Raw genomic sequence first — 13,374 nt, 5'->3', positions numbered from 1 at the left:
CTGCTGCTATATTGAACCGCGTGATGCAGGTGAGACGGCCAGAGGCATTCCACTTGTTTCATTCTGGGGTTACTTAAAAACAATAAGCCATCAAGATTGCAGCAACCAGAATAATTAAGTTGAGTATGCAATATTTCACTTACCAGGGATGAAGATAGCCAAGAAGATGTGGATGATGATGAAGAGGAGTATGAACCCTCAGTCTCATCATCATCGGAAGAGGAGATCGTTGAGACCGTTGAGGAGCCCATTGACCCTCAACCGATCGCTCGTGTGCCAACGTTACCCCCAACAGACGATGCCTGGGTGACGGCTGGTCTTCTTGCATATAAGCTGTTTGTTATGGGTCTTGATGAGAGTCTCAAGCCTCTATCACAGAGGATCAAACCCAATCTCCTGGAGTGTAGTCCTGATATCATCCATCGCGCTTTGATCCAGTTTGTCCGCGACGCCCGGCGACCCGACGGCGAACCGTATTCTCCAGAAACCATCCTCCTAATGTGCCTTTCCATTCAGAGACACCTCACCGACAACGGCCGCCTGGACAACTTCCTGGCCGGCCCCAGCTACGAGCACTTCCGGATTTGCCTCCACAATGCTCTTAGCCCTTGGGTGCCCAACGTGCACCCCACCACCGGTCTGCTCCTCAACTCCCGCATCAACGAGGAGATGATGTGGGCTTCCCAGCAGTTGGGGGCGCACTCACCCCACGTTCTACTCAGCACCATCTTTTTCTTCAACTGTCGGAACCTGAGGATGAGGACAGCGGAGGAACATTCCAAGCTAGCTTTCTTTCGCATGCAGAAGTTGGTGAAGAAGGCCAACACTCCCAGTGGGAAGGTCTCCCTTCTCCGCTACTTTCCTCCCAAGAAGAAGAACGGTGAGTGTTGTGCTTTGTGGGGTGATGCATATCATAAAAGGGGGTAATCCAATAAAATAATTGACTGTTTTTGCTAAAATTCTCTCTAAATTATATTCAAATGGTTTGAAAACTCACAATTCTTTCCACTTTATCACTTTGTTGTTACCTTCCTAATACTATAGATGCTGCTGAAGTGATTTAAAAATCAATCTTTTAAATCCATCCTTCTCAATATTATTCTTTCCATTTATTGAAATGGTATGAAACTTTGTGGGGCATTGTGATCTAGTGGTTACGACTCTTGTCTTTCATTCAGAAGGATGATGGTTCAAGCCCTATCCATGTTATGTTTTCCTTCAGCAAGAAATTTACCAACATTGTGCTGCACTCAACCCAGGTGATGTGAATGGATACCCAAGTAGGATTAATTCCTTGAATGCACACAGTGCTGGAAAGCAGCTCAAGATAATGCTTGGGTAGTAATAATGATAGAAATGTGCCTCAGACTAAATTATTTCTAGATAGATGGAGCTATACAAATGCCTATTATTATTACCCTTTAATTGTATCTCCAACAGGTGCTATTTGAGAATACCTTAGTTTCTGCAGAGTCATGCTGCTGCATCTTATTGTCATAAAATTTGGTACCCAGAGGCAAAATGTGGGGTCATTGTTGCCATGATAATTGTATTTATTTGTCAAATTTGTATGTGAGCTGTATATATCTCAATGATGGATAATGCGGTGGGTTCAGGGGATACATGTGCTCGGCCGTGCGACCCGCAGAGCATTTCTAGTTCTTTATTATGATTATTGAAGCTGATGTTTCCAACAATTGGAGGTTCACTTTTATTATTGTTTTCAGGAAGACATGAAATGTGTGAATGTTGTCGACTTATGACACAACGACATGGATGGTTTTCCTTTTCCATACAGATGCTGCTGAAGCAGGAAAGACTGGGTTGCTGAACATTGGAAGAGGGAAGAAACGAGAGTATGATCCAGAGACCCTTGATCAGAGTGAAAACACAGAGAACCAGCTACGTTGCCCTGTCAAGCTCTATGAATTCTACCTCTCCAAATGGTAAGAATATTCATCTTTTGGGGTCACTTGGCTTCCATAATGTGATCAACATTTTTTTAACTTCATCATTTTATTGCACATTCAAATCATTCAAAAGAAAGGAATTAGTACAAACAAGAGAAAAAGATTGCCCAGAGTCCCATAACACAGAGGTTAGCGATTAATCGTAGGTTTGAATTTCACAATTAATTGTACATCGCAGTTAGAACAATCAATCAAAAAAAAAACTAGAATGATTGCTAAGCTTTACCCACATCTATCTATTTTATTAACAACTTCGCTTACTGCTCAAGTCAAGATATATAATATGAGGGATTAAACAAGTTCTATAAAACAAGAGACAAATCATTTCTTGGAGGTTCATGTATAGGGGTTCGGATGTATGGATGCATTTTATTTCAACCCAATTACACAACATATATTAATTTTGGTAGCTTTGACATCCAGTGGTACCTTCAGTGGAATCTTTGGTTTTGATTGGATGTTTAACAAAGTTTCTACAGTATTTGTGATTGGATGAAACAGTTAACTGAATATTAGCTTTTATGCAATGGGGTCCAGCGTTTTATCAACACTTTTGTCTGACAAGTTGTCAGATCTGACAGATTTCCTTGATTCTAATTGGCTGATAAGCACTTTTACTGTGGAAACTGTCTGGTAAAGCGGCCGACAAGTTCCTCTGGGGAGCGTTTCATGAAAGGAATTGTTAGATGTTTTTTTTCCATCTATAGCATATTTAGAACAATGATTTCTAAGATTGTGAAAGATATGGAAGATATGTTCTCTATTATAAGGAAGATGTTTGATTTATTCAATCATTAATATTTTCATTTGTCTTTCTCCTGTAGCCCTGAGAGCATCAAGATGCGGAACGAGATCTTCTACCTCCTTCCGGAGCATGCCTGCATCCCAGACAGTCCTGTCTGGTACTCCGCCACCAAGCTCCCTGATGAGCAGATGGAGAAGATGCTCCTTCGCTACGGCATGATCCAGGAGGTCCAGGCAGGCTGGCAGCAGAAGATGAAGGAGGAAGAGGAGGAGGCAGAGCGGGCCGCTGAGCTTGAACGACAGAAGGAGGTCGACGGTGAAGGAGACGGAGCGGTCGAAGGACAGGGGTCGTCGGTGGAACAAGAAACGCATTAACAAACCACGTGATTATGATGTAGCTCAGTTCAAACCAGCTCCTGACTCCTCCTGTACCTTCCTCGATATGGGTAACAATTTCCCTTTTTATATACCAAATTGATGTAAGAGGTCATTTTCTGTCATCCTATTGCTCTACTGCACAGTCATCTTACATCAGACTTGTGGTGGAATGCAAAACTTCAGTTCTATAAGGTCATCAATTTTAATGCGACGTCATTGCTGAAACCAGGGTTGAATTGATGGTCAAATGAGTTGTCAGTAGCATACCCAGGAGGGGGGGGAGGATTGGGGCATATCCAAACCTTGCCACCCCCCTTTTTTTTGAGCCATTGAAATATTTGTAGCTTGTCAATATGTTTTGTAACATAAGTCCCCTTTACCTTCATTTGGGAGTGAGGTTCTCTTTTTCTTTCCTTGTCAGATGTTCTGGACAAATATCCCCCCCCCCCCCGTTCCTTTCGGAAAATTCTGCATCCTTCCCCTTATTGGTGATTGTTCTTTGAGAACTGTTCAAAACTACTGAAAATCTTGAATATGATTGATAAATTGATATTTATCAGTGTTAAAAACTAATGAAATCCTTGAATATGCTCAATAAATTGGAATTTATAGTGAAATATGTGCCATTATCCCATATACTTTCAGTAGTACATGGGATTAAACAAACTACTTGGGCATGCTCGGGCAGTAATATAGTCCAATGAATTGGTTTGAAGTATTAAAAGTGAAGAATAAAACATTCTAGAAATTAATTTTGATGTTGAAAAATTTTCAAGCAAATTCGATGAGGATACTAGAATGAGTATTAAGACCAACAGTTAACTTCGCGAAGCTGAATTTACTATTTAGTAATCTAAAAAAAATATAAAATTCATGCATGTCTAATCACAGTATTTGACAGAACTGAAGGAATGATAATGTAGATGGACAATTTGTTGATACATTGCTTGGGATTACTTTACAGACGGTAGGTTCTGACTCATGCCTGGTGCTAATAAATCATTGTAATCATGTAGTAGACTTTTGAGACACTTTTTTTTTGGGGGGGGAGGGGCTGGGGACTTTGGTAGTTGAATGGTTTGTGTTTTGTTATTTTTCGACTCGTTTAGTAATTGGTTCAAGCGTATTATGTTGTACATGTACATGATATTATGTTATGTATTCATCATTGGCTTTGGATATCCATGTATATATTCTGTAAAGTTACTGGTCTTTTTTTTTATTTTACTTAATTTTGATGAAAACTGAAGGACTTTTCAAGCCATGTTCAGACATAATGTGATTAAGGTTGGCATTTAGACATGGCAAGACACACATCCCTTGTACTGGTTTGTTGACAAGTGTTATACACTTCAATCCCAAAAGCTCATAATTGAAGTTCCATGAATAAATGATTTTCTGAATTTTTGCAACCTGCCAATTATTTTTCTTGAATAAGAAAATTTCCATTTTAGCTCCTGTGTTTCTCTCTCTGAACAAATTTATGTAAGCTTGAATGGGAAGTTTAAAATACTTCCTATTTCTGGAATTAGTAATTTGTCCTTTTTCTTGGTTTCCTGGGTTGGCAGATATGAAAACCTATTTTTACACCAACTATTCAGATGATTTCATAATCATGTGACAACAAGGTTTAAGTTCTGGATTTTGTTATTGCCTAGTATACCATTTCATTTGTAAAATAATATTTCTGATGTTAATCACACCATGCCTCAACATAGAACCATGCTGAATTTCATAGTACCATCCTTTACAAACCTGAAGTCTGAAGACAAATTTAAAATGTTCAAGTTGAAAATGTAGAAAATAAATTGAACTGCTTGTCCATATGAGGATATCATGTGCGTTTCTGTATTCATTTTATATGTCAGGGAATGGTTTATTTTCAGTCCAGTTTTACTATCTCTCTCTCTCTTTCTTGTCACATGGTGCCCATAGGCACTCCTGTGGACCTTGCAAGAGCCTTCCACCTATCTCCGTCTAAAAGCCATTTCTTAGCCAAAATATTAATTAATCGAGTTAACGGAGTTAGCCAAACTTGATATGAGACAAACCAACCTGGGGCCACATACCTGGGCCCCATTGCATAAAAGTTAACCATTATGGTAACTTTGCCATCCAAGGTAACTACCATGGTAACATGGCTCATCAGCCAATCAAAATCAAGGATTCCATGATAGTTGCAATTGGATGGCAACATTACCATAATGGTAAATTTTATGCAACGGGGCCTTCTACCATTGTAGGCACTTGGCCTACTAGCAGAAGATCTACTTATCAGTCTAACACCACTAGGCTAAATGCATTTGGTCTATTAAATTAATTCGATCACATTACTGATGGGTCTTCACCACAGGTAGTCCAGTACCCACTTAGTCTAATTGTCATTTAGTCTACTCCCCAGTTGGTATAATTTCCACTCTACTTATTGTGTTTTAGCTTGTCAAAAGAAAAGAAAAAAAAATGGTCCATAAACAGTTTATATAATCACAAAGCCTATAGTGATGTTAGACCAAGTGTATGAGAGAAAATGAGAATAGCCTAAATGAGAATTAAACAAAATGGTTATGTGGCAATTAGAACACAAGTTTTTTTTCATGGATGTAGAGAAAGACCATCTAGAATGAGATCAAGGTTGTAAATCAGTAATTTTATAATAATTGTATATAAATTAGACTCTAAGCAAGTAGACACTGTTTGACAGCAGAAAACCTGAGAAAAAAATTGTCAAATTTCTTCTGCCATAAACAATGCCTCAGATGATCTTTTTCCCATGATAGGGTGAAATATATATCCTACCCTTTACACATATTAAGCTGTTGTAAGGTATATTAGTTTCCCCCGATTTTGGTAAATTTGTTACCCTTTTTCACTGCATACATTTCATTGCCATCCCTTTTTCAGGAATCAGGACCTTATTTCACACAATGGGAATAAAAAAATTCTGACCATTTTTTTTATTATGATCCTTATTTGCAATCCATTTTCAGTGGTACATATCACAACACACATTCATAATATTCTCTTTCTCTTCTCTGTTTTCATGACAAATAAATGAGCCTTAGAAAATTGAACAATTTGCTGTTAAATTACTTTACTCGCTTATTTTTCACTCTTGATTAACTTGCATTCAATTTTAAGTTGGCTGTACACGATGTGAACATGCAGGAACAAAATAATAATTCATGTATCAGATACAGATGAGAGCTTTTTTTCGGAGGGGGGTGGTTTGACTTTTCAGTCAATTATGAAGTAAATGATTTCAAAACCCTTTTAATGGTTAAGGTACTGAGATTTTCATTTAAATCTGTCTCTGTAGAAGTTTTACAGTCTACGGTTACACTTCGTAATTCTGAAGTTTCTTTATTCTGAAGATTCGTAATTCTGAAACACATAAATTGCCTATACCTCGATGTTCGTTAATCTGAAAGCGAAAAAGGGTTCATTAATCCGAACATTTGTGGCGTAATTCCGAAGGTTTGTTAATCCGAAAAGGAAATGAGGTTCGTAATTCTGAAGGTTCGTTAGTCCGAAAACGAAATGAACAACGAACCTCATTTCGTTATAAACGAAACTTCGGAACAACGAACCATATTTCATTTTCGGATTGTTGAACCTTCGGAACAACGAACCTTAATTCGCTTTCAGATTAACGAACCTTCGGAATATGGAATAACGAAGCTTCGGAATTACGAATGTATATGACAGTCCACAACTTCAGAATAGGGTCCCTTGTGTCTGCCATTTGATTAGAACCAGATATGAAGAGGCACAGCCCTAGGCACATCACCATGGTTTCCTATTAACGGGTGTTAAGCAATCAAGGAAATTCATGTTAATTAATTTACAGGATTTAAAAATAAGTTAATCATTAAATTTCATTTTCATCCTGTTATAGTGTTTTATGGCTTCATTCTGTTGATTTGTAGGAGTGCCATTGCAAGATGATCTTTCTAGTTCCACTTGCATCCACCGCCACTGCCGGCTTTGTCTCTCTCAGTGAGTGCTATCATCGAGTCTTCCCCTGGATGGAGGATGATCTCAGCCCACCCGTGATCGTTCACGGTTACAGTTTGGCCAGTACAACCAGTATCGGTTGGGTCTCCGCTGATCAGATCACAATAGTGCCCAGGTGATAGCCCTGTGGGCACCCAGCGTATCACTTTGTCTTTGTCGTTGCTAAGTGCGAAGAAAGCGTTGCTGCCCCTTGAGAAAGAGATGAAATCAAACTGTTCATCGGCTCTCCAGTTCGAGACTGGTTCCATTCCAGCAGCATTCCGGAAGCAGGCCATGTTGCGGATCTGTCTCCAGCGATGTTCACAGACCCAACCCCCATCGCACGAACCGTCATTCTTAATTTGTGGGAGCAGCGTGTCACCATTTACATTGCATGGAGGTCCATGTTCGCCATTGGTGAATTGATATGAGCTCATGATCCTAGCGACTCCGTAGTTCCAGGCGAGGGTAAATGCTGTTGCTTTCTTGTATGCCGCGCTGTCTTTGAAGGTCAGAATGTGACCTCCGCCACCGTGACCTCTTTGGTTGTCATGGTTATCCACGAAAACCAAAGCTTGCGACTTATCAAGCAATCCCCATTCCCTTCCCAATGTCCTAAAGTCTCTCAGCGCTTTCGTTCCCTTACCAAGTTTTTCAATTTCGTAACAGAATTTGAACTCTGTCACATCGCCGCTGGAAACGTACTCGGTTGATTTTATGGGTTCGAGATCATTGATGGCTATGACTTCCTGGTAAATGTATGGATCAGTACCAAAAGTCGTCTTTCCCAATCTGAATGTAATGAAGAACAAGAGGAAGTGAAATAAAAAATACAGATCATGTTTTCACTTGCAAAAGATTCTAACTTAAATAAAAAAATTAGCAAAAGATTTTTTAAAACAAAAATGCTCCAATACACTCTCAATGTAAGTACAACTCCATTTATAAAGTGAATTCTCATAACAAAAAATGTTGCATATTTTGTTTGCCTTTTGACAGTTTTAAATGAGTGTATTTTATGAGCAGAAACCTAGAACTCTTAAAATATGTTTTACCAAGCAATAACTCAAGATAGGGATAGATTTCATTTTTTTGTTGTTGGTCAGTGCGCTTTCTGTATAAAGCTTTGTATTATTTTGGTGAAACAGTTCTATCTGTCTTCATTAATATGCAATGAGTAAGGTCGTAATGTCATATCTGCACTTATTTGTTTTTATTATGTGAAATCATATTCAAAGTTTGTCCACCAAGAATGAAAAAAAAAATGGATTAACAAGTCTTGTGTTTCACTTTTTAATGAATTCAGGTGAAAGAAATGAAGGCCACGTAACACTGGTTTTAGCTTCTAGATTTATTTGTCACGTCACTTTAATAATCAGGCTTTTGATTTATCTTTGAGATGTTCATCATGGTAGTCTGCAGGGAAAATCACACAAGTTAAAGACGATACTCTGTTAATAAAATTTAATATAAAGTGTATATATATATATATATATATATATATATATATATATAATAATCAAACTAATGAAGAATAGTCAAAGAATGCTCAAATATTTTAGCATTCTTTGACTATTCTTCATTCAGTTTGATTATTTTCTTTCCATGACGGGGGCATACATCGTTATTTTATTGTGTTTATGATATATATCTATATATATATATGTATATATATATATATATATATATATATATATATATATATATATATATATATATATATATAGATATAGATATATAGATATATATATGTATTGATATGTGTTACATTTGATAATAGATCGAGACACCACGACATGTCTGATAGTCTTTATATCTTTCACCTATATATTGTATATATATATATATATATATCTATACTTTCTTACTTATTGACAACGTTTTGAATTTCCGAGGGTAACATGTGCTTGGCGGCATCAATTCTGAATCCTGCAACACCGTAGCTCAAAAGCTTGTTGAGGTAACTGACTACCTTCTCCACAGTTTGTGGTACGGAATAGTCAAGGTCGTCCAAACCATTCAATTCACAGAACCGGACCTGGTGGGCGTCGCTGTAATCTTTGATTTCGTTCGTATCTGTGCCGCATTTACTGTTTTTGGCGTGGAAGTTCCACCAGTGGTACGGCACTTTGGGGAATTCATAACTGTTATCTGAGAAAATAAGAATGTAGCAGTAAATATTGAACAATTTTGGAAACTTTAATGAAACTACAGTAGTAAAGTGTTGAGAATATCACCATCTGGGCCCTGTTGCATAAAAGTTACCATTACGGAAACTTGATTAGCCATCCAATGGTAATTGCCATGGTAACGATGATCAACAGCCAATCAGAATCGAGGATTTCGGGGAACTCACCATTCGATGGCAAAGTTGCCACAATGGTAACTTTTGTGCAACAGGGCCCTAGTGTTTCGATGACCACACCCTTTTAAAGCAGAAACGATCAGAAGCCTTAATAGCGCCATCTCAAGTCCTCAACTACTCACATCTGGCCAGCGTAATGCAACACTGAGCTGTGTAGTCTTGTAATATAAGCCCACTTGAATATCACACTAATTCACCACTCAATGCATTCATACCACACTAATTATGTTACCAAATAGCAAAACAAGTACATTTGTCCAAAAAATATATTAGTTTCTCTGTTTGAATAAAATTATATGCTAATTCGTTCTCTGTATTATTGATGGTTATCTCAAAATGTATATTTTCAAGACTAGTTATTTATAACACACTGAATTCAATGAATTAGAGACCACATAAAGTGTTTGTCAGTTCGCTCCCCCTATAAGTGTTAAAATCACAATCTGAACTTTTTAAGATAACCAAAACATGATGCATTACAGGAACTTTACCTTCCTTTATTTCATACTGACTGTCCATGATAATGAATTTATAATAGAACAGAAGTTATTGATACCAATATATTACTATTCAAACTTCCTGTGAAAACCTGTTTATTTTCACCTTGGGGGCATGAAGAGAGAGTTAAAGGTCTGATTATCCACGCCAGTCTTCTGGTTGTCGTTGGGGGAGAGGGAGCATTATTTATGGCTGAATACATAAATTAAATCTACTCTAGATTTAGCCATCAAAAAAAAGGTTATTGGACGAATACAAATTGCATTTGTATCATTTTTTAAAAATAAGTTTGTATTTAATGATATAATATTATGCACAGGCTATTCAGAGTGTGGATTAGACTAATAAATTTTTAAAAAGCAATCAACAACATATTTGCTTGGGGTTAATGTGACTTGAGGGACTTGAGCAGATCAGATCTGGTATCAAGTGATTTGTTTTTATATAAAGGGAAGACGCAACACCTCCATATTAGGCAGAATAGATGGTCCTGTGGATTTGCATTGTTCTCCGAAAAAACCTGAATAGAATAATGAATTTCAAAATGTCATAAAAATCAAAGAAGGCGCAGTGTCAGGTGGTAGCATTTCTATCTGAGCATAAAGGATTTGTCGAGTAGATTTGCATTTTTCTCCGACCTCCAATGATCTATGTTCTCGTTAAAATTGTATTTGTAACTAAACTTTTGACACAAATTACCACATCCTTACCATTTGCCATGTGGTTGATGACGGCGTCGACGTAGATTCGAACCCCGACCTTGTTGCATCGTTGTACCATGTCCTTAAACTCGCTTTCTCCACCGCTCCTGCTGTTGATCTCGTAACTCACGGGTTGGTAGCGCGACCACCAAGTAAAGTCTGTTTTGCCGTCATGGTAAATTTTGTGGTATATGTGTTCGTTTGGAGGGGAAACCTGTACACCAGCGAACCCACGAGGTCCTAGAAATCTGAGACGTTGAGATAGGGATAGTGAGAAGAAGAAGAAGAGAGACCAACAGACCAAGTCAATTATCATAACCGAAAACGATGAAAATTGCGAAAAAATTATCACAGAAAAAAACATCTTCATCATCTTTATCACCTTTATCATCATCATTATCACATCATCATCTTCTTCCTTTTCTTCTTCTCCTCCTTGTACTCCTCCTCCTTCTGCTTTTTTTTTCTTCTTCTACTTCATCATCAGTTCATCATCGTCTTCATTGTCATCCTCAACTTCATATTAATGATAACGCTATAAATGACCATATATTTTGTCATCCTATGATGAAAGGAAGAAACTGGGATTAAATGAAAAAGAAACGTGTCACTGTTTTATGTAGAAATTCATAGAGTTATAAGCTTGCTTTTAAAACGTCTATATTGCAGAAATTGGCGCTCTATGTGACCCCAATTCCTTAAGCACCATGAACACAGAGCACACTCACAAAAAATTAACCCAAATAAAGAGAAAATGAATTTTGAAAAGAAGTTATTACAGTTTCGGTACAAAATTATGGTATGGGGGGGGGGTCGTTTCTCTTTACACTTAGCTACTTTCGTCTTTATTATTTTTTTTACTTATACAATGTTTTCATCTTTATATGCATGCATCAGGACCATGATGAAAACACCTATATGATTATCATGTTTTAACCTGCATGAATAAATAAACAAAAATAATTTTTGAATTATATTTTTTCCTGAAACAAAAGTACCAACTTCTCTGCAAAAATAGCAACAAGTACAGATTCTAACAAGTCTGATATTCTTATCCTGAACATGATAAGAATTATAAAAGGGGATAAGACAAATTATTCAAAAGAAAAATATATACAAAAAATAATGTGCATTTACGTTTCACATTCTTGGGCAATGGCTGGCCACTTCCATTCGAAGAGGTGGACGATGGTCGAACGACGACCCACGAAGTTCGGATCGGAGAACCCGGCGTGGGTGGCGACCACTACCACAAGAAGAACAACACCACGAAGCAACATCGCAGGTCTGGGAAATAATTAATCAGATCCCAATATAAATTCCCGTATAAAATGTTCTTGAATGAAACAAAATGTCATGATAAATTTATATCAGCAGAAACAGCAATTGGAAATATTTTGCTGATATTCTGATGGTATGTTTCGTGAGCAAGTAATTTTTGCTAGCTTGCTCTGTAAAAAGGTACAGATTATTTTGGAAAGTGATCGAATATATCAATGTAAAAATGAAGACAACAATAAACATCCGCGGTAGTTTAACACTAATTTGTACATAAAGTAAGAATGAAACGAATTCTATTGTTTTCAGAGGTTCCTTATGATCAGTTTAAAGTAATCAAATAAGGCATGATCAAGAACGAGTTATATTAAAACCTGTGTCCTGGACGATTTCATTTTAGTAAGTAAACAAATTTATGTAATATAAAGTGACCGAAAAACATATTTCTTATACCCTATTGGTATACGACATGCACACTTCTATCAATCAATGCTCGAGTCGGTCGCTTATTGGAACCAGCAATGTGAATTGTATTAAAACATGTCATTTTGTGTGTTGAAAAAAAATAATACAAACAAATTTTTTTGAAAGAACGAAAAAATTGCCAAATTACGTATTCTTTCTGTTTTTGGCAATATGTCTTGGATGTTGATTTCTTAGGGCAAGTTTACTGTAAATTCGTCAGTAATATGAATTATCTCTTTTAATATGGTTCATACACGAAAAATAAAACCTCATTATTAATTGAGAAATAAAAATACTTTCATAAAAAAAAATCCTTTGTTCCCAAAAGATTATAAAAAAGGGATAAAATTCTTCTTTTGTCTTTTTTCACCTGGGAAGCATGATATCTTCCATTGTGGGACACAAAAGAAAGAAATTAAGGGAGAAAGATCGAAATGAATAAATAAATCTATATTATATTCTAAAAAAATATTTTTGTCACTATTGTACATGTTGTTTAAGATAGGAGTTCCACACTTACCAGATAGGTGCCTTACAACAAGTCGATGAACTGATGAAGATGAGCAGTCCTTGCTTGTTTTCCCTTTGATGCTGGGATCACAACTGACGATCCATTGAGCAATACCAGCTGTATTTATCTGGGATTATTTGTACTGGAGGGATTGTGGTGCGTATAACAAATGTGACAGATCTGGAACATCATGGTTGTTAAATATTGTCGATGCACATTATAAAACAATGATCGAAGAGATTGATTTCAACCGAAAGCGCGTGAGTTCGAATTAACAATATCAACGTTTCAGGTTGTCGAAAGATTGTGATGTACGTGCATAGTGATTACAAGAAAAACAAATGAAAACTTTGTGTTTGATAAAGACGATGTAGAATTTCGAACATTAAATTTTGAAGGAGGAGCGGATACATCACCATTTTGTAGATGTTTATATTTGAAATAATAAAAAGAAAGTGGCAAGAATTTTAC

General features: G+C 36.9%; 2 protein-coding genes across 4 annotated transcripts in view; one reads left to right on the top strand and one right to left on the bottom strand.

Moving 5' to 3' along the window:
• The window catches only part of LOC121413535 (zinc finger MYM-type protein 3-like), a 28,809-nt gene extending 24,672 nt beyond the window's left edge, over nt 1-4,137 (top strand). For all 3 annotated transcript variants that reach the window (XM_041606380.1, XM_041606378.1, XM_041606379.1), the window contains 3 exons: nt 147-880; nt 1,799-1,946; nt 2,795-4,137. In XM_041606380.1, coding sequence (XP_041462314.1) covers nt 147-880; nt 1,799-1,946; nt 2,795-3,089 — 1,177 coding nt within the window. In that variant the 3' untranslated portion in view covers nt 3,090-4,137. The remainder of the gene's footprint in view (nt 1-146; nt 881-1,798; nt 1,947-2,794) is intronic.
• Nucleotides 4,138-6,984: 2,847 nt separating this feature from the next.
• On the bottom strand, nt 6,985-13,071 carry LOC121412583 (alpha-amylase-like). The gene is made up of 5 exons (XM_041605369.1): nt 12,913-13,071; nt 11,787-11,936; nt 10,659-10,897; nt 8,954-9,236; nt 6,985-7,877 (listed from the first exon to the last, which is right to left on the bottom strand). Exons 2-5 carry the CDS (start codon nt 11,927-11,929, stop codon nt 7,043-7,045), a joined length of 1,500 nt encoding a protein of 499 aa, XP_041461303.1. The 5' UTR covers nt 11,930-11,936; nt 12,913-13,071; the 3' UTR covers nt 6,985-7,042.
• Between the last annotated feature and the right edge of the window lie 303 nt (nt 13,072-13,374).

This window comes from Lytechinus variegatus, chromosome 4 (genome assembly GCF_018143015.1).
Source record: "Lytechinus variegatus isolate NC3 chromosome 4, Lvar_3.0, whole genome shotgun sequence".
NCBI classification, from domain to species: Eukaryota; Metazoa; Echinodermata; class Echinoidea; order Temnopleuroida; family Toxopneustidae; genus Lytechinus; species Lytechinus variegatus.
Note: the sequence above shows the minus strand (reverse complement) of the source record. Positions and strands in the feature narration are given on the sequence as shown.